Raw genomic sequence first — 20,699 nt, forward strand, 5'->3', positions numbered from 1 at the left:
GACATTAGTACAACAGCCATGAACTTGTGACTCTCTGCACAGTGCAAGACATTTATGACGCTCTATACTCCGGATATTATTGCTGCCCTTGAGCAAGAACTTGATCCGAAAACAGTCTGCACTGCTATTAAATTATGTACTAACTCTGCTGTCAGAGTAACGTCTCCCAAGGTGGGTTCAAGTTGGGTTCAAGTTGCTGTACTTATAAGCAGGTGCAAGAGTACATGATACTCATAAAATAATTGTTGTACATTTATAATGTACATGTATGTTTTCACGGTACAACCATGCGTACATGTATTTGTATTTGTTTAAGGCTACCATATAGCGGGTAATTTTCGGGGGACAAAATATTCGTGGTTGAGCAGTATTTAGTCATTTATTTTCGTGGTTGCTGCTTGCACTGCAGGTACAAGGTTAGCCTCCTTCACCGGCCTTCATAGAAAAGAAGGCCTGCTATCGACTGAGAATTATTGGATATTTTTCCCCGTAAAATTTCCTATAATACTGCAGAGAAAATATCCTAAAAGTCATGCAGAGCTATATAGCTAGTTAGCTAGAGACAGAGCTGTGTAGGTTTGTTGTACAGCTATTTTCTTCCGGTAGCAGTAGTTAGTAGACTTTCACCAAAGTTAGTGTTAAATGGGCGTGGCCTGTCTATATAGGCTCTTGTCAGCTTTCACTCCGTTCAGACGATCGTTATCCACATTGTAGCAGGCTGTGAGTCCTTTGTTAACATAGCAGGCTAAGGGTAGCTATCAGAGAATGCTATCCGATGGGCTAGAAACCTTCAATCAAAGTTTCTATCTACTTCCTTCAATCCACTACTTCCGTTTGTTGTGATGTCATTATTTTACTGAGCATATACGATATTATCCAAATCCATTAGCGCATGCGCAAGCAGTCGATACCAGGCCCACTTCTCTAAGTGAAGTGCGGCCTGGGATCGAGGCTAGTACAAGGTAGGCAAGGTCGCTTCATTCATGGGTAAAATATTCGTGGTCATAGCTCCAACCATGAAAACCATGAATATGTTGTCCCCGAAAATTACCAACTACATGTACATGTAGTACAATGGACATGTATGTAGCTGATTTGCCAAATCAAAGCAATGTGTTTGTGTAATTATGTAGTTACACTGTACATGTTACGTACACGTATAACCAGTTTAACGTTGTATTGGAGTAACTGCTGTGTTGTCTTTAGGCTGGACCGTTGTGTGTTATCTGTGAGTATGTCATTGAAAAACTGGTCTCCTTGATAAATGGAAACATAACTGAGGTAAATGTACATGTAGATATACACACTTTTAGGGACATGTTACTGGAATGTTTGTCGAGGTTTCATTTGGGTGGAGCCTCGCTGCCATTCAACACATCACATACAGTTTTGTCACTTTTTATGTGTGCCTGTTATACTTTTTGCTGTGCGTGTAGGCTGCCATTGAGAAGGCTCTGGATGAAGTGTGTTCTGTGTTGCCTTCCAGTATTAAGGATGAAGTGAGTGAGGGACTCTAGTATATGAACTGTGTTATATGTACATGTACATGTATAAGCCCCTTGGTCTATTTAGTAAATCTTTTATTCGAGGCCTTTCTGATTATTGGACGTGTCCACACAACTCCCACCCACAACACACCCTCCCTCCATACCCCTCACATGCCCACCCACACACACAGTGCGTCACGTTTGTTGACAAGTACGCTCCCGAGATAGTGACTCTGCTACTGGATGGTGCAGCAACCAAGGCAATCTGTACCCTCCTCCACCTGTGCCTCTTTGAACAGCAACCACTCGTCAAGAATCCTAAAGCAGGTACCCACCCACTGAAGTTTACTGGCCGTGATCACATACCACCTCATTTTTAACATTGCTACGCACATTGTATATATACAGTAGCGGTCAAAATGCAAGTACCCGTTCCGTTTACGTAGTACGTCCATAGTACGTTCAAAGCAGTATCAAAAGCGTTGAATTTACCGTACCGCTGCTAATTACCGTTGCACGTTGCAAGTACGTTTGCAGAAAAGTTTTAGAAAACGAACAAGAGGCAATCCTAGTCATCTCGAGTAGTCTAGCTACTTAGCTATGCTATGGCTATGTCTAGCTGTAAGTCTAGCTCTAGATCTACAACAAAGACATAAAACGCACCATTCACAAGTTCTTTAACCTTCTCATCAAAAAGGATGTCTGCAGTCTCTATAGAGTCCTATCTCTGTTCTACAAGGTTAGAAAACGCTAGCTAGCTAGCTATAATATCCAACAGCTAACTGCTGCAAAAGTTCTAGCTAGCTAGCTGCGTGCAGAGCTGCATGGGTGTGGCCGAACGAAAATTTAACAACAGTTGATTAGAAAAAAAATGCAACGGTACATAGCGTATTTTTAGCGTTTATTTTACAACGTACCAGCGTACTACGGACGTACTACGTAAACAGAACGGGTACTTTTTTTGACCGCTACTGTACATTGTAGTTTACCGTGTAGCGGGTAATTTTCGTGGGCAAGCTGACCTCAACGAATAATTTACCCACAAACACCTAGGCGTAGTTTACCGGAACACATCCAATGACTGAAAATGTACCTTATAATTATAATACAAACATGTACATTGTACATGCATGCGCACACCTTGATATACTGCACTTGTTAGGCCCCACTTCAAATTTTTCCCTGAGCAATTGAATGATCTTTGATTGTGTACTTAGTAGTAACCTACTGTACATGTACATGTATGTTCTGTGTGAGTAATTATATTTATAGCAACTGTATTATCATGTGACATCTTCGTTATTTGTATTGCAGCCACGGAGTGTGATGTTTGCAAGTTCACCATTAACTCCGTTAAGTCTCTGATCGACTCCAATTCTTCTGAGGTAAGCGTGATTGGCAATTTCCATACTGGTGGGTGGTCGTTTTCCATGCTACAACATGTACATGTATGTATAATAACGTACCAAGAAATTCACATTTTCTAATCGCTTTATGTTATACATGTACATGTACATGTTGCAGACATGTTGTTTTGCCAAAATTGGGTTTAGGAAACAGAACTCTTTAGTCTGTATTTGTCATGTTATTGCATGGGAATGTGGGAATGGCTTATGCATACCAACAGGTGCACTATACCTTCAGTTTGTATTCACCCCCCCCCCCTCACACACACACACACAGAAAACAGTGGAGGGGGCACTAGAGAAGGCTTGCTCGCTGCTTCCCAAAGAGATCTCTGGAGAGGTGAGATAATTATGTGCATGTACATGTACATAGCATAGCATCGCTTTATCATTAAAATAATTTTTTAGACTTAATTGATGTGGTTATAATTATTGCCTAGAAAACATTTATTTTAGCTACTTGTACATGTACAGCATAATTATAGTGCAAGTGTACATGTACATGCACCTACCCACCACGTAATGAAAACACATTATCAGTATAATTATTCATGGTTTAATTTAATGACTGGATTGTCTGTCTGTGCAGTGTGAAGGCATAGTGCAGGAGTATGGAGCTCCCATCATCCAACTGTTGGACAATGAGATCGACGCAACAAAGCTGTGTGAAGTGAGTTAGTACAGAGTTGAGTTACATGTACATGTAGCTTACTCTACTTCCATTTATACAAATGAAAGCACCCCAGGTGCTGATGCCTCGGTGAAGATGCCAAAGCTACATAACATATAGCTTAATTTTATACACACAATGAACATTTTCTGCATGCAAACTCAAAGAGTGGGTAATGATCGACCATGATTGTTGTTAAAAAGGATTGATGCCAAAGTTCAAATCTAAAATTAATGGCTGCCATCAGCAGAGCCTTGCAGCTCTTTTCTCACTCCTACAGCTACCAATAGCTAGCGTTCTAGTGCAGAGCTAACTACTAAGTAGAGTAGCAACACTCGGTAAACAAGTTTGGCTACGTGCTCTTCTGAAAAGGCTGCAATGGTATTCCAAGTAAGCAAAACTAGGCATAACTCGAGAACGAAGCATTATTTTGCAAATCCATGAATTAAAATCCAAGAAAACATGACTAGAAGCCTATAGAAACTCTTACTTACACTTCATTGATCCTTGAGCAGCTGTAGCAGTCTACACACACAGGCAGACAGACACACACACACACACACACACACACACACACACACACTACCGTATACCTCGCTTGCGCATGCGCACCAAGGCATAATAAGACTTTGCTTGTATTGTACTGCATGGGAACATGTACATGTACATCTACATATGCATACCGTATAGCGCGAAATTTTCGCTGATTTCGTGGGTTAGCAATCCTACACAAAAATTAAGTCCATGAAAATTGTTCTTTAATTAGAATTATCTGCTATAACGTGACAAAGATTAAAGGCGTGGCTTCCGGTAAGCAGTCATTCCACGAACATTATGCTTAAATTAGAGGCCATTCCACGAAATATAAGTGCCTCGAAAATTTTGCGCTATACGGTAGTTGCCACGAAAATGTTTCTTCGATTCACCAAGGAATGCAATCTGATAGTGGCTGTTGCATGGATACTACTGCATAAATATACTATAGAGTCTTTTATTTTTTGTTGTTACGCTACATTTACTTCATGAAAAAATCTCACACAATTTGCTGACTCAGCATATTCGACATAATTTTAGAGGCACTGTAGAAGGTGTGTAATGTAGTATAATAATTATATTATATCATAGTTGGCCTTTCTTCATTGGTGGCCGGTGGCCGTTAAGAGGGGTTCCACTTCAACGTGTGTACTTAATGTGTTTGTACCCTCTGCAGGACGTTAAGCTGTGCAAGAAGAGCAACAAGAAAGCTGTCAACTTGCTCATGAAGCCGTGGCTCAAAATGGCTCGAGCCAGACAGCTCTAACTCTAGCAATTTAAAAAGAACTTTAATTACATGAACCCCATTGCTGCAGTTACATGTATAGTATTATTAACGTATGTGCGTGAACTTTTTTATAGTAAGTTATTGTCTCCAATTAACATGATAAGAAGTGTTGTTAATTAGTTCACACAGATCTAGATGTACACAATTTAAATAATAAACTCTCTTGTGGTATAATAATAAGAAATTTAAGAATTAATTTCCACAAGTCTAGAGGTCTCTTCAACCCCCGACTTCCTGTGACGGTTCACCTTATCCTCTGCATTGTTGTCTAGACTGAATGGGACGGACATGCCATGCCCCTTTACCCTCCCCCTCCCCCTCCCCACGGCACGTTCAGCCTCAGACAGTTGATACTCGGCAATTTTTGTCACATTTCCAGTCGCTGGACTCACAGCAATCTCTTCATCTTCTCTTGACTTATCAGTTTCTTTCTTTCGTAGGAACTTTTTCTGTACGATAAGTCCAATCATAAAGAACGTAAATGGTGGCAATAGAGAGAGTAGAAAACCTCCCACCCCATTGCTATGTAGACCGTTGTCTAGAAATGCGAGATAAACCAGGGAAAATGAGACAACCACGGCGGCAGCTAACGCCCCGGTAACCACTGCACAAAACACTCGACAAACTGTTTTAACACTTAATTTTTTTCGAGGTGCGTTACAAGTGAGGAGCACGTATGAAGTGAGGAGTATGGATATTATGATGACACTGAATATTAGTGTAACGGTTGTGAAAGTTTCCGCTGGGGATACCACAATATGGAACAAGATAATAATTAAAGCAGTTATCACTCGATGAGTAAACCATAAAATATTCAGCACCGCTATTGTATGAGCAAATCTACTTCCGTACACATTCGAGAAACAACAGCACAGTGCATGTACAACTTTGTCTGGCACATTGAGAATAATGCTGAAATGTCTGGTTGTGTAGTACACAATAAAAGGTTCTGAGAGCAACACAAAAACAATAAGAAAAAGCTTTGCATAAAGAATATTATGCTCGAGACTATCACCGAGTGTATATTGAAAGGCGTATAAATCAGCCATAAAACAGCCAATATTTGTGGCAGTCAATACTAAAGCCGTAGCCCAGTAGAGGCTTAACATGCGTGTACTCTCCTTGAGAATAGCAGTCGCTTTCTTGACGAGAAATGATGAGAAAGATTTGAGGAACACTCCGGCCATTAAAGTGAGGAAAACGTTAATGGACACAAACAAGATGAGGATGCAAAGCTCGAGGTAAGAATCGTACTTTCTGCTAGAGAGGAACACATCACCTTTGTCTTGGTCTGACCGCTCGACCGAATGATCGGAGCCTGCTCTCGCATAAGCCTTCACCTAAAAATTCAATAAACACTGTAAATACAATTATCATGCTGTCTGAATTAAGCATGCATGTGTAACATTCTATGAAATTAAAAAAACCCAATGCAAAGTTAGATGGAATTCAGCACATATTTAGAAAGTACCGAGTACGTTTAATATCAGCTCACCCAGGCCATAACAGACAACAGAGCCTGTGAAGCATCTGCCCTGCTAGGAAGAGCCTTCATTGTAGGCACGATGAGTGTGAAGCTCACTAAAGGATGGTGGTCTTCTTTCTCACCAAACGCAGCTAGCAACTGCAACACACTCCAACTAACATAATCCAACTCCTTCAGCTTCTCGTGTATCGAAAGTACATACTGCCTCAGGTCATCACTGTATAGATCGGCTGAAAGCTCTGGATACCAGTCCACCGGTACATTGGACCACCGGCACACAGTGCTACAGTTAAATGGTGTATTGGACTCGGTCTGGTTGTTTGGGCTCAAAACTGAGTCCACTAAAATACTTACACTGAAGGGTAGTCGAGCTACATTGAGGTGGTCTTTGGTTGGGAAGAATATTTGTTGGAGCTGATATAAAACATTTGAGTCGTTAAGTAGAGCTCTTTCAAGTGTGCTGTGAAAGTAAGCAGCCTGACCGTGGTAGTTGAATGAGAGAGATGGGTCTGACAGACTTGAGGGGTTAGAGCTCTCGATAGGGGAACTTAGGGCTGATTGAATCCACAGGATTGTGAGCACACAGTACGGAAACAATGTTGACCTCATTATGCACTGTCAAATTCACTTGCAATGGTATAGCATACTCAGCAGACACTGGTACGTACTGTACGGCTAATCTACTTATGACGGTATAATAATTATGCCTAAGCTAGTGAATGTTACTGTTAGTATAATTATACGGTGAATAGTGAATTGTACATCTTATTAGGAGGCATGCATAATAGGGTGACTATCATATGAACACAAGGGCTTGGAGTATACTCCAGGGAAAGCTATTGTACATGCATGCAATCATGTGCTTGCTTGCATGGTTGCAAAAACAATGAGAATACTTCACGTTATTGTGCACAAAATACTAAGCCATTGGTTTGTGCAATATAACAGTTGATGAACGCCAGAGAAGAACATACATATACATGTATAGGAGGACACGTCCATCAAATGGATTGAGTGCTGGTAAGAAAAAGAGAGTCAAAAAGAACGTACTGAGAGTTAGCTAGAGTTGGGCAGTCCAAAGAGCCAGATACCTCCAGTGTCTCGAGAATGCTTGTCCTGTTGTGTGGTGTGGGGGGGGGGTATTTAACACAATTATAATTATTAATTTTATGATAATATACAGTGTAAATTTAGATGGGCCAGTACACGTACTGCATGACCCCTTTGCAGTGCCGAAAGTGACCAACAGAAATTAAGCGACTCCCAGAAACAATTATTGATGCCCTCCACAAGGAACTATACCCTTACCCATGCACGCACAAAGGGGAACTATATACCCTCCTCCACACATGACCACGTATACCACATAGGGTATGCATACCAACATTACATGTATGTCAGCTAGTGGAATCACTTTTATTGGCCAACTAACACATTCTACGATTAGTGAAAGTTTATGGGAGTAATTTCTATCAAACTTATATGAAACTACAACATGCTGCATCATCTAAGCTGGTGATGCTGACCTTATCGTCACAGGCATAAGCCAGGAGGTTCTTCTTGGGATGCCAGGCCACGGTGAAGGTGGGGGCTTGAGTGGTGATCTGGTGTACCAGCTCTCCAGACTTTACGAAACCCTGTAAGGTGCGTGGGGGAACGGGGTTAATGAGTGGGTGTATAAGTACATGGGTATGTGGGGGAACGGGGTTAATGAGTGGGTGTATAAGTACATGAGTGCATATGGGCATGTGGGGGAACAGGGTTAATGAGTGGGTGTATAAGTACATGAGTGCGTGGGCATGTGGGGGAACGGGGTTAATGATCGAGTGGGTGTATAAGTACATGAGTGCATATGGGCATGTGGGGTAACGGGGTTAATGAGTGGGTGTATAAGTACATGAGTGCATGGGCATGTGGGGCCGGTTGGAGACACAAAATGGTGTGGCAGTAACATGCACTAGATGACACGTACAGTACATGTATGACTGGCGGGGGTTTTAAGAGAAAAATAATCATAAGTAGAAGAGTGTCTGCCATAAATGAACAAAGTGAGTGGGACATTCGTGTATGGTGTGTGTACATGCATGTATATGTATATGTGTGCGTATGCTCACAATGTCAATGAGGAGGTCTTCACTGGCCGAAGCTATCAGCTGACTGTCGTGGTTGAAGCTCAGCGTACGAACTGGCCAACTGTACACAGGGAGAGAAGACACATTTTCGATCAATACACAGGCTCTACTGAAGAACACGTTACATTAATTATACGTACGTGCACTTTGCTCTGTAATTATAATGACAAGACAAAGATACGATTATTGATAAACTCACTCTAATCTTGAGAACGTTCTCACACACACCAGTTCCGAGGCGTCCCACAGACTGCAGATAGCATCAGCACTGCCAGTGGCAAAATACCTGCAATAGTGGAACACACTTACTAACTACATGCAGTACATGCAGGTATAATTACTGTGATTTAATTGCATGACTCTGAGCTAACTTTTGAGTTAACTTTTGACAACAAAATGTGTTCAACTTACTTCCCTGTCTTGTCAAATTCCAGACAGATGCAGTTGGCAGGGTGGGCATTAATGGTGTGCAGAGGCTTCAGCTCTGGCCAGCTGTGTGTGTGTGTGTGTGTGGGGGGGGGGGGGCAATATTAGTCACATGTATAATAATAATACTTGAATTACATACACAACCCTAACCCTCAAAGTACTGCACACACACACCGTAGCTAGAGGCACCCACAGCTAGGCCGATGAATATACAAACCGTAGAAACTGGATTACTAGCGCTTACTCAATTGTAAGCGTATCGTTATTTTAAGCGCATGCTCAACTGCAGATGTTTGTACTTGAATTGAAGCAATTATGCGAAGGATATTAGTGAAAATTTAGCAGCTAATTTAGTGAGCTAACTTGCTTGTTCAGTGCATTGTAGCTGTATAGCTGGTGATATCTATCTAGAAGGACTCTTTGGGCACACTGCATATTACCTTGTCTGATCATGCTGAGAGAATGTGAGATTTGGACTTGGACCATTTTTACCCGAGGCGTGCGTGGGCGGCCACGGGTATAGATCTAGTTAGTGCTGCCTGCTTGCCTAGTTGCCATGCAGGCCTCATTCTCAAGCTATTTACAAACTGTAAAGTGGCCTCTCGGTTGTCAAAAATTCTTCTCACAAGACTCTACTCTCTCAGAATATCGTTCGAAATATTGAAATGGCATGCGCTAATAATCCGGTTTCTACGATAGACTAGTAGTAGTACCTGTATATAACCACACAGCCGTTGCCATTGGTGAGGAAGAACTGATCATTATCCTTGTTCCACGAGATCTCATTCACCTGCATGTAGATAGTTGTTATAATTAAAAGCATAACATACGTATGTTCAGTTATGATATAGATTGTTCATGGGTTTCCTGTAACACTGCTTGGAAAGAAAGCAAAACGCTTTCAGGGAACCTTCTTTTTAAACACACCTCATACTTGAACTGTTCTTCTTGCTTGACCTTCATCGTCCGAAAGTCAATGAAACTGATTAAATCCTCCTGTAAAATAAACCAATACATATAGAGTCATTGCCTTTTGTCAAGCTACATGGCAATATTGATTTCTGTATTTTATCAGAGTGCTCCTTTTTAGAGAATAGAAATTCAACATGATCACTTGGTATTACGTTTATAATTACGTATAGCATTGTCAGAAGAAATACACTAATTTTGTTAGTGCTAGTTAATACTGACCTTGTTCCCCACTGCTATGGTGTGGCCATTAGGACTCCAGCAGATGTTGATGTTCTCACCCTTTGTGTTAATGGGCTGAGACGGCTTACCGGCTGCAACGGGGAGAGGGGGAGAAACTAAGATATAGAAGACAAAGAGAGAGTGGAATATTAAGGTCATTTGACTATATACATTTACGACTAAGGTACATGCGCATGTTTAGGCGAAGTTACTAATTAGTACAACATTTATTATAATAACATGTACAGTGGGACCTCCATTATCCGGACACCTAGGCAGGCCGGATAATCGAATAGATAAACCACGCCTTGATCCACCAACTTCATTGATAAACAGCAGTGCCACATGAAAATGGTTGTCTACGCATGCGCAAAAGATAAGCAGGCCTGTATCCATAGTAACAGCTACAATACGCATGCACATTTAAGGGGCACTACTCCCATTTTCTGAATTATCAACAACAAAAAAATGCCAAGCTGGATAATCGAGGTTCCGAGAGTTCCAAAGAATTTATTAAATGAGTTAGAATGTCACTAAATTGTGGGCTTACTCCTGGCGTCCCAGATGCGGACGGTCTTGTCCCCTGAGGCAGTGACGAGGACCTCTGGCTTGGAGGGATGCCAACACAGCTGGTCCACACTACCAGAGTGCACCTTATAGTTGCCCTCCTTGCTCTAAAGGAACAGAGTAGAGTGCTTTAATCTGCAGCTACACTAGTGTGCTATGAAATTTAGCTAAACTGAGTGGATATACTTTATCTGGGCAGCGGAATAATTGAAACTGACATCATGTGATGACCACCCACTCACCAGTCTGTCTGACTCTAGTGTCCAAATTGTGACTGTCTTATCAAACGATCCACTCGCTAGACGTGACCCATCCGAGCTCCAAGAGACAGAATGAACCTACAGCCAGCAAACAGTATTAATACCACTTAACATAATCTGAGACTCCATATCAAGGCTAAAATCAGCTATGCGCAACATTAATTTCAGGTTTATTACACTCGTCGTACCTTTGACTGATGAGACACATATTCCTTGCTTCTCTTATTGCTCTCAAAGTGTGTCTTTAGCTCGCTATACTCTTTCTTAGCTTTGCTTTGCTGCATCTTCACTGCCACGAGGTTTGACAACGCCCATTCAGCTAGTACCACACCCATCTTCAGTCACGCCCATTTTTATAACCTCCTATGACACACCCACATATTATTGCCACACCCACGCTTGGTTACGTAATTGTCTCTATTTGGTCTGTCACGTGCACGCCCTTCTCCACATAGAAAAAAAGAACAGCTTGTCGCTGCTACTTTTATTTATTGGACATCTGGGTCTCTCTCACTATTGACTGACCCTTGAGAAATACTCAAGAAGGGCTACTCCTCACAAATTACAGAAATATGGCCCTGAAAAGAATTAATAAGGTGTGTTTTGAGGCAGCTGTTTCTAGAAGATATCATGCACTAATCTGGTGATATTTGTACAGAGATCAGTTTGTGTGTTGGTTGTGTGGCCTATTAGTGATAACTTACTCTGCACTACATACTCAATAGAAGTACTAAATCCTATCCAAGGTCAATATCAAGGTTTTCATGTATGCATGGTTTTCCTTAACGCATACCGATTCCATCACTTGTGTGTACTATAGCTAGTACCTTCCATAACTCCTAATCTGTATAATATCTGTTTTGGTACTACTTCCGTTCATATAGTTAACTGTTGAATATAATGTAGTGGATTATAAACCGTACGTGTGTGTCTATTAATTGAGGTTTTGATGTACTTTCACTTATGAACTAGTATTATGTAGATTATGTGGTTAGTTAGGTGATGTCATTCAGGGCCTAGGGGCAACCCCATAACATGAATATGCATTATGGATTGTGTGCGAAATCATGCAACATGACTAATCAATTTTGATATCTTACAGTCAGCATTTCCTTTTACTGCCCACTTTCATAACTCATAATGTTTGGCTACTAATACATTTAGTAGTGTGCCTCTAGCTATTGTCGTCAGCTTAACGCACAAGGTGGGTGTTAATTAGAACACCTGGGACCACATATGTTGTACGCATATGTTTATACTTAGTGGTTGTTCTGCACGACATGTGTTTAGCTTCAGGCAGATACCATTGCTTGATTGTTTGTCTCTTAACTTTTAGGTGGAGGCATTCTACAAATTCCAGCATACATGTAGATTAGATGTAGGTGTATCGCATCTAGATCTATACATGTTGTCTCTGTTGATCGTTCTTAAATAATGCCCCCCTCCTCTAGGAGTTACAAGACCTGGGTCGTGACCCTCCAGCACAATGCTCAGCAGGACCAGTAGGAGACGACTGTAAGTTCATGCGGTAATTGATATCATGTGCATAGACGCATGTACAGTAGTATAGCCAGCTTTTATAGCTTGTATACATTTACATGTTCGTGTGTCTTTGTATTCTCAATACAGTGTACTGTCTAAGCTATGATCTAAGCAAGTTACAGTGTATTATAATGTGGTTGTCTCTCCCCACACAGTGTTCCACTGGCAAGCCACTATAATGGGACCAGTAAGTGGATATGTGTGTTCGTTTGTTTGTTTTTGTTCTCGATCAAGTTACCAATGTAGTACTGGTTTTCACAAGACATCAGTTACAGTAGATAGCTACCGGAACACATTCCTTGGCGAAGATGCTACTTTTAGCATAGTTACATACGTGTACTCGCTATACTTTAATTATAATTGTTCGCTCATCTCGTAGAGACTGTAGTCTCCAGTTTTACTTAATTGTGCATTGTACAGTAGCGGAGTGCATTTGCTTTGTTACTACTAACATGCTCTACTTGTCTCTGCAGCCAGACAGTCCATACCAGGGTGGTGTATTCTTCTTAAGTATCCACTTTCCTACAGACTATCCGTTTAAACCACCAAAGGTGAGAGAGGAGTGAAGTTACATACATGTGTGTACAAGAATGTGTAGTTATAGGAAATAGAGCATGTACACTGGAGCAGTAGTCTCACGTTTCTGGGCATTTTGTTTAGGGCTACATGTACTACTGTTAAGCTGAACTGTACACTGTTTCTTACAATGTACATGTACCGTTCGGTGGTTTTTTGGTTTTCACCTCATTGGGTTGTTTAAATGTAAAGCCTGTTCTTTTGGGCTTCTTAGTTTATACTTTATAGTGTATGCATTACAGCTGTGCTTACTTCCTGTATTCTGTGCGTTGATTTCCTGTTGGTGTTCTGGCCTTACAGATAGCGTTTACAACGAAGATATACCATCCTAATATTAACTCAAATGGAAGTATTTGTCTGGATATCTTACGGTCTCAGTGGAGTCCAGCTCTCACTATCTCAAAAGGTACGAGAACAACCTGATGTGCCCGTACTTAACGTGTGCTGGTATTTCTCTTTCATGTGGTGCACGATTACAGTCTAGTGTACAATCATGCACACACATCATACACATGTACATGTATGGCTTTGTATTCTACATGTTGCTGTGATTGCGTATACAGTGAAAACATAGCACACCAACTGCAGCTTACAATACATTGATTTATTGTTTGTTCTCTCTCCACACACACACACACAGTACTACTGTCAATATGTAGCTTGTTATGTGACCCAAACCCCGATGATCCATTGGTACCCGACATTGCTCGGATCTACAAAACAGATAGAGCTAAGTACAATGAGACGGCAAAAGAATGGACAAGGAAGTATGCCATGTAACATCAAGTGTCTCTCACACAAGCATAATTACATGGACAAACTAAAAATTTGAAAAAAAAACTATGTTCATTGTTGTCGATAGCGTGTAGAGTGTATTATTATGTTGTGCACCTTGCTGTGTATGCAAATTGATAGGAGCTGTGTAATAATTTTATCAAGCTGTACAGTATTATTATATAGTTTTGGTTACCTACCTTTAATGCTGGGATTTGGGTGCATGGGGGAAGGCCAATAAACGTATTATTTTTCAGACAGTAAGCCTACATGTACATGCATGTATATATAAAATTTATTTTTTTATTTTTATTATGATAAATTATAATGTGGAAGGACAGTTAGAAAAAATAAACATGTACATATTTAGAGTTCTAAAGTTTTGTGAGACTTTGGGTATATATACATGTATAGTCTATTTGCACTCGAACCGTGTCTCCGCTTGGATCAGGTCCATTGGAGACTGGCAAATGTCTCTTCTGCGGGTGGAAGGAGAACCACGAACACAACGTATGGCTGATCTTGCCAATGAAAAGGCCAGACTGCATCTCATCCAGCCTACCACCTGACTCGACTGTAGCTTTCGTTTCTTTTTGTGGCTAGGTCTCCAGCCAGTCTCTTCACTACAAAACTGAGGCCTCCTTGCCCATGCCTCCACATGCCGAGAAAACTAGAGGTGTGAAAGAGCCATGCTCAATTTCTTTCTCCGTATTCTCTTTTTTTTTCTCTCCATCTTCTGAAACACGGGTTTGGACCTAGCTTCTCGTGTGACTGTATAATTGGGTGGTTTTGCACAGCTTGGCCAGCGTTCCCTAGTGGCCCAGTCGGTTAGAGCGTCGTACTTATAAGCAGTATTGGCTGAGTAATGCGAAGGTCGAGAGTTCGATCCTCTCCTAGGGAATTGTTTTTTTTTGTTTTCAACTTTTTTAAAGATTATTTTTTTGGAGCATGTTAGTGTGCTTTTCTGCAATAAAGCTAAGAAAATACACACACAATACAATTAATGGTCATTCTGAAAGTTGATGTTGATCCCCCGGCCCCTTGCATGAAATGACCTGTTGTGATGGCAATGCCACGTGGCTCCTTGGCGCATGCGCTTCTCGTGATCTAGTGCACATTCACGATCATTTATATCAAGGTCATTCGAGGGTTGTAACCAGCAGCTATATACCAAGCCTCTCTCTGTCTGTTCTAGCCGGTAAGGGTTGTGTAAAACTATCCATACGTGTAACGTATGTTTCATATACGAAGATATCTGTGTTGAAAGCTTTTATGTGGCCAAAACACCACTTCCCCATTGACCAATCTTTGAGCTTAGATTGCATCATTATTGTGTACCACTCATTTTATTTTGACACTGACGAAAGTTTGTATTTCTGCCTCAGATTATATTTTTCAACATGTCTCAAATTCCACCATCCTTCGGAGATCTCGGGAAGTCTGCCCGCGATCTGTTCGACAAGGAATATGGTGGGTTTTATTAGTGATGTTCCCTCACCTATACTGTACGTACACTCATGCTGTGTACCTGTACTGTGCTTATCAAAATAAGCCCCCTTTCTAATTATGCGCCACATGGACATTTCTACCATAAATTTTAAAATAATTTTGCTATTCTTGTTTTCATACACTTGCCTCGAAAACATAGCTTTATTAAAAAGCAGTGTTTTATTTAACGTATTCACAGACCAATGTAATCTACCTGAAGGGCTGACTCTTCTAATTAATGCAACCCTCATTAAAGTGTCTGTTTTAGCCTAATGTTAAAAAGCAAGGCGTGTTCTTCATGTCAAGCTGTTGTACTGGTACATGTGTTTCTATTGTTACCTTCATTGTCTGATTACATGATCTCTCTCTCTCTCTCTTTCTCTCGTATGTGTGCTCAGAGTTTGGCAAGGTGAAGCTGGGACTCAAGACCAAGACAGAGTCTGGAGTAGTAAGTACTCGTAATGGTCGTATTGGTGAATTTTATCCATGAAATACATTAATTGCCTATAGCTGACTCAGTCGTATGTCCTCATCATACCAGTGGTTATCTGCTTTTTTTTAATGCCCACTCTTTCGCTCACAGGAGTTTGAGACCAACGGCTCTCATGATCTCGAGAAGAACAGAACAAGTGGAAACCTCAAGACCAAGATCAAGTTTCCCGACTATGGTGAGTGTTAATTAGAATATATCACCAAGAAATTATCTGTCTTGATTGCATGTTAATTTAATGACTGTGCATGTTTACTCAGTGGTTGCATTCCATAGGTATTTGATTCGATTGTTGTGTTGTACAAAAATTAGTTGCTTGATCGTGAGTTTGAGTAATTGTGAATAATTTCAGATGCAATGCACAAGCAACCTTATGCCGTTATTATATTGTTGTAGCACTGGTAGTATAGGAATATACAATTCTTGTGCATGACACACGGTGGAATAATGTCATGGTTTTTGACCCCTCTCCCTTTTCCCTTCTGTGTAGGAGTGACGTTCTCTGAGAGCTGGAACACCAACTCAGAGCTGAACACAGAGCTGGCCTACGAACCTTGCTCCATTGATGGACTCAAGCTCACTCTCAACTCCTCCTTCCTGCCCTCCAGCGGGTGAGACACTAACCTCTCTCAGCTTTTGTGTTCAATATAATTATTACCCTTAATTCAATTCAGCCTTTGTGTTCTATAATTATACTACATTGTACGTAGCCTCACTTTAAGAGTTCATACGTACCAGAAGTATAGTCTTTGTGTACATGTACTAGCCTCGCTTATAATTATTAAGCTTGTACGTACCCCAAAGTGTAACCTATTTGTACTATGCAACACTGTAGCTTGTAATCACTACTAAACTCGATCTTCGTGTAACGGTAAAACTTTCAATAGCCTCGCTTACTAAGCTTGTACATACTTCGTATTATAGGACCTTCTCTGTATTGTAGACATGCTTAACCTGTTTGTTACTTGTGCGTAGTAATAACCCTAAAGTTTAGCATTTGTACCGTCGCTTATTAATGACTACTGTACAAATTGTTACTATGGGTTGCTGATACCTTTTTTATAGCACTTCTCAGCTGTCCGTATATCCTTTGTTTGTGACCTTTAAACTGTTCTTAGAGCTGCTGCCCTAATGTATCAAATAACAGGACGTTATTTCATTTGTTTAAGTTCCTGCTGTAGAGTAACTTCTATTCACCTACTATTATAGAGTCTGTTCTGTATTGTAGACATGTATGGCTTCAATAATGTCATGTGACTTGTTTAGTGTCGTGTTACTACTGTTTTCTCCGCTCCAGAAACAAGTCTGCCCAGTTCAAGACCAACTACAAACGTGACTATGTCAATGTGGATACTGATGTTGACCTCCAAATGACTGGCCCCATCTTCAGGGGAGCAACTGTCTTCCAGTAAGTCTGTGAGAATTATATACTGTGTAGCACAAACTTTTCGAGGCACTTAACTTTAGTAGAACTTCGTTTAAAAACATCTCGTTTAATACGCAATACATGCTGCGTCCGCTGTTAGCTAGATTGCTAACCCTCGAAAGCAGCAAAAAATGTAACGCTTCGAAAATTAAGCGCTATATACATAATATGTGTAGCATATAGAAGAAATGCCTTTGGTTGTGAATTGTATTCATGGCTGTAACACACACACACACACACCATTAACTACTACATTTTGTATGCATAGTTACCAGTTGCGATAGGTAGCCACATTACAGTTTCACTTTCGTGTGTGTGTGTGTGTGTGTGCACCTAGCAACTATGAATATTCTCATCTCATGTGGTGTTCTTCCACCCGCCCACTATCTGTGACCATTATGCACGTGTTGTGTGTCCTCCCCTTTAGGTACAACGGCTGGTATGGTGGTTACCAGGTGGGCTACAACACCTCCAACGCCAAGCTAACAGCCAACAATGTCGCCGTGGGTTACCAGGGCGCTGACTTCACTGTCAACACCAAACTGTGAGTGTTACTTTGTGTTCTACACGTAGCCATTTGTGAGAGACATTTTCGTGTACGTCAACTTCATCGGTTCATTTTTTGGTTCTATGCATCTACCATAATTAGTATCCCATTGACTATTTCTGACTGTGTATGTTGGCTTCATGAAGTACATGTACACACATGTACAAGTGTATAGTTATTTGTACTTAGATCTCCTTCAAGGTGGTCTTTTTGGATTTTCTAAAATCTATTGTAATGCTTGATGAAGCAACCACATGCTTGACTTTAGTTTAGGTGTGTACAAGTGTATCCTTACACTGTCCCTTCTTTCTCTGTACAGGGCTGACATTGCCGACTGCCAGACAAGTGTGTTCCACAAGGCCAGTGACAAGACCGAGGTGGGACTCTCCACCAGGTACAACCTGCAGACTAGCAATGTGTCTTTGGGACTGGCCACCAAGTACACCCTGAATGATGGAGCCATCTTGAAGGTGAGTGCTGGAGAGTAACTCGTGCATTCGTACTAGCTTATGCGTAAATGTATCTTGTGTGTTTTTGGCTTTATAATTATTGTTCTCGTGTAAGGATCCTTGACCCCCTTAAAATTAGAAAAGCTCTTCCCCAGTTTTTTCCTCTAATATGTACATACAATTTCTGCCCCCCTCAACCACACCCTATTTGACCCCTCCCCTCACATTCACAGGCCAAAGTAAACAACCAGGGACAGATTGGGATGGCCTACACCCAGAGCCTCCGTACTGGAGTCAAGCTCAACCTCTCCTGCCTTGTGGAGGGACGTAACATCAACGCTGGGGGCCACAAGCTGGGAATGGCCATTGACTTTGAGTCATGATTGCTAGACAGGACTTCATGTACTGTATAGTGACTGTTAGCTTGAGCTCTAATGCTCCTATAGACCATTATTGTTAACTTATTGTCAAGTAATTATAGTGATTATTGAGTTTTGTGAAAATAGTGATGGCTATGATTTTGTGGGAACACCTATATAGTTTAATTTGCATGGTTTACAATTCCAATTGGTAATAACTATAATATAATTTATACCTCATTTATGCATAGATACACGAAAGAAAAGGATAGGCAAGGCCCCAAGTGATGCTAGGTAAATGCAGTGTGTGACGTCACACCCTCCGGTTGGAGGCAAGTTGTGCTCAAGAAAGTACACAATGATCCCTATATCTGCTTATTTTTCTCGTAGGGGGCCTAAAAGAGAAATTCAAAGCAATCAGGCATCATGCACACATACACCCAGCACTACTGATAGCTACAACTGCTATGTTAGTGCCGAGCTTTCTTTTATTCAGCTTGATTTGTGTGAAAAAACACCAATTTGTCAGTTTATGTACCTCTATCTCCAATATGAAATAATTTTATAACATGTACGTTTCACAGAATTAAAGTGTGTTTATAACTGCATGGAACAAAGCATATTTTCCAGCTCTCAATGCAGTAAAGTAGTAGCAGCACCATGAAACGTTTGTCCAAAGTCCATAAAGTTTGCGTACCTCTCCTGCTCTTACTGTACATGGTACTCTAGTTTGAAGTGCTCTAAGATACAGTTTAGGTATTAGAAAGTGGAACACAAGTATCTTTATCTGTATTGTGTGATCGAAGAGATGGCATTTGAAGGACTTGGGAACAGACCTGTTATGGTTTGTAGAGTGTACTGACACCCCCTTTGGAGCTCACTTTCTCATCACTTTGCATATAGTAGCTCTAAAAGATTAATAGCCTATGTCTAAGTGTATCTGGTGTCTCCTCAAGAGCACAGTTTGCTATAATACTACAAACTAGTAATATCTTTACTGACATTTTGAGTGCACACACCCCTTTTTGCTCATTACACGCCCCTTTTTAGCAACTCGCCTCATCCAACGGAAGTGCTGGGCGTTGCCTATCCCTTTCTTTTGTGTATCTATGATTTATGGCACACACAAAATTAAAATAAAGGCTGAGTGCATGGCATTATGTGACAAATATGCATGTGTAATTCATTAGTTCCTGTTGAACAGCACACTAGCTACATGGTATACCAATAGCATCTGGTATATAAGAAAGTGACCACACATTTTTGCTGTGTCCATTGCTGTTTCTCCCATCTGCAAAACATGTTAAAAGATATGTTTTAACGTTGATTTGCAGCAAATTTACCTTATCCATAACTTTTGGATCGGCTCCATTTTTGAGGAGAACACTGACAATCTCTCTTTGTCCCTTGATAACTGCTAGCTGTAGAGCTGTCGTTCCTCTGCAATTCTGTGCATTAATGTGAGCTTTTGCAGCAATCAGTAGTTCTACTATAGCGAGATGATCTTCTTGGGCAGCTATCATTAAAGGAGAGAATCCACTCTGTAAAATAGAAGTTTAGAAAAGCATAATTATAGAGGAGATTGGTCACGATTGTTAATTAATCTTCTAATTTTCTTTGTAACCGGCCTCCAAACTTGCAGAGAAAGTAGCTATCCTAGCTAAGCCAAAGGCTGCAAACGATCATAGCCTTTTATACTAGTAGAAAATGATGCTAATAATATACTCAGTGACACTAGAAAGTGACTAGCATAGTCACATATACTCGAAGCAATGAGCCAGAAACTAAGATTAGTCACAACTTCCAGTTGTTGCTGCACTTTCCTCCTGTCTCAATGAGGCAGGTGTAGCAACGATAGTTTTAAATTACTACGATTCATAGACTAACAGGAGACGTAATACAACAGATAAACGATGCAAAATAAAATAAAAGTGCTGACTCAGTGGGGTTCCTTCCATGGCTTCTGTGCTGTGCATTTACTGTAGGAATTGGAGGTTACAGAAGATTAATTAACAATCGTGACCAACCTCCTCTGGTCCTTATAATAGCACAACATGCAGTCAGGACAAATAAAATTAGTTTACATGATATGCATGAAC

At 40.8% G+C, this 20,699-nt stretch overlaps 5 protein-coding genes and 1 non-coding gene across 10 annotated transcripts in view; 4 read left to right on the forward strand and 2 right to left on the reverse strand.

The window, feature by feature from the left end:
* Positions 1 to 5,008, forward strand: part of LOC135335773 (uncharacterized) — a 26,788-nt gene extending 21,780 nt beyond the window's left edge. For all 4 annotated transcript variants that reach the window (XM_064531324.1, XM_064531326.1, XM_064531323.1 and 1 more), the window contains 8 exons: positions 43 to 171; positions 1,207 to 1,281; positions 1,437 to 1,499; positions 1,679 to 1,814; positions 2,802 to 2,872; positions 3,171 to 3,233; positions 3,483 to 3,563; positions 4,774 to 5,008. In XM_064531324.1, coding sequence (XP_064387394.1) covers positions 43 to 171; positions 1,207 to 1,281; positions 1,437 to 1,499; positions 1,679 to 1,814; positions 2,802 to 2,872; positions 3,171 to 3,233; positions 3,483 to 3,563; positions 4,774 to 4,863 — 708 coding nt within the window. In that variant the 3' untranslated portion in view covers positions 4,864 to 5,008. The remainder of the gene's footprint in view (positions 1 to 42; positions 172 to 1,206; positions 1,282 to 1,436; positions 1,500 to 1,678; positions 1,815 to 2,801; positions 2,873 to 3,170; positions 3,234 to 3,482; positions 3,564 to 4,773) is intronic.
* On the reverse strand, positions 4,940 to 11,299 carry LOC135335785 (THO complex subunit 3-like). 2 transcript variants are annotated; one of them, XM_064531355.1, is made up of 12 exons: positions 11,138 to 11,299; positions 10,932 to 11,027; positions 10,673 to 10,796; positions 10,123 to 10,214; positions 9,859 to 9,927; positions 9,645 to 9,721; positions 8,914 to 8,994; positions 8,702 to 8,788; positions 8,485 to 8,563; positions 7,897 to 8,007; positions 6,380 to 7,486; positions 4,940 to 6,224 (listed from the first exon to the last, which is right to left on the reverse strand). In XM_064531355.1, the coding sequence occupies exons 1-11, from the start codon at positions 11,282 to 11,284 to the stop codon at positions 7,427 to 7,429; spliced, it is 1,023 nt and encodes a 340-aa protein (XP_064387425.1). In that variant the 5' UTR covers positions 11,285 to 11,299; the 3' UTR covers positions 4,940 to 6,224; positions 6,380 to 7,426. The 2 variants fall into 2 exon arrangements, with proteins under 2 accessions (XP_064387425.1, XP_064387424.1); XM_064531354.1 differs by lacking the exons at positions 7,897 to 8,007; positions 8,485 to 8,563; positions 8,702 to 8,788; ... (5 more) ...; positions 10,932 to 11,027; positions 11,138 to 11,299 and having other exon boundaries at positions 6,380 to 7,426.
* Positions 11,300 to 11,370: 71 nt separating this feature from the next.
* On the forward strand, positions 11,371 to 14,009 carry LOC135335804 (ubiquitin-conjugating enzyme E2-17 kDa). The gene is made up of 6 exons (XM_064531376.1): positions 11,371 to 11,545; positions 12,401 to 12,464; positions 12,647 to 12,678; positions 12,965 to 13,042; positions 13,368 to 13,473; positions 13,708 to 14,009. The coding sequence occupies exons 1-6, from the start codon at positions 11,522 to 11,524 to the stop codon at positions 13,845 to 13,847; spliced, it is 444 nt and encodes a 147-aa protein (XP_064387446.1). The 5' UTR covers positions 11,371 to 11,521; the 3' UTR covers positions 13,848 to 14,009.
* Positions 14,010 to 14,650: 641 nt separating this feature from the next.
* Trnai-uau (transfer RNA isoleucine (anticodon UAU)) lies at positions 14,651 to 14,742 on the forward strand. Its single transcript is given in 2 exon segments — positions 14,651 to 14,688; positions 14,707 to 14,742. It is a non-coding gene; the product is annotated as a tRNA-Ile (tRNA).
* Positions 14,743 to 14,887: 145 nt separating this feature from the next.
* Positions 14,888 to 18,776, forward strand: LOC135335801 (voltage-dependent anion-selective channel protein 2-like). The gene is made up of 9 exons (XM_064531373.1): positions 14,888 to 15,039; positions 15,227 to 15,311; positions 15,728 to 15,777; positions 15,913 to 15,997; positions 16,310 to 16,430; positions 17,117 to 17,227; positions 17,673 to 17,789; positions 18,112 to 18,262; positions 18,475 to 18,776. Exons 2-9 carry the CDS (start codon positions 15,242 to 15,244, stop codon positions 18,622 to 18,624), a joined length of 855 nt encoding a protein of 284 aa, XP_064387443.1. The 5' UTR covers positions 14,888 to 15,039; positions 15,227 to 15,241; the 3' UTR covers positions 18,625 to 18,776.
* An 892-nt stretch (positions 18,777 to 19,668) lies between these two features.
* Positions 19,669 to 20,699, reverse strand: part of LOC135335771 (uncharacterized) — a 29,437-nt gene continuing 28,406 nt past the window's right edge. Inside the window, exons 17-18 of the mRNA XM_064531320.1 lie at positions 19,944 to 20,141; positions 19,669 to 19,891 (exon numbers count right to left, since the gene is read on the reverse strand). Coding sequence (XP_064387390.1) covers positions 19,787 to 19,891; positions 19,944 to 20,141 — 303 coding nt within the window. The 3' untranslated portion in view covers positions 19,669 to 19,786. The remainder of the gene's footprint in view (positions 19,892 to 19,943; positions 20,142 to 20,699) is intronic.

This window comes from Halichondria panicea, chromosome 5 (genome assembly GCF_963675165.1).
Source record: "Halichondria panicea chromosome 5, odHalPani1.1, whole genome shotgun sequence".
Taxonomy (NCBI): domain Eukaryota; kingdom Metazoa; phylum Porifera; class Demospongiae; order Suberitida; family Halichondriidae; genus Halichondria; species Halichondria panicea.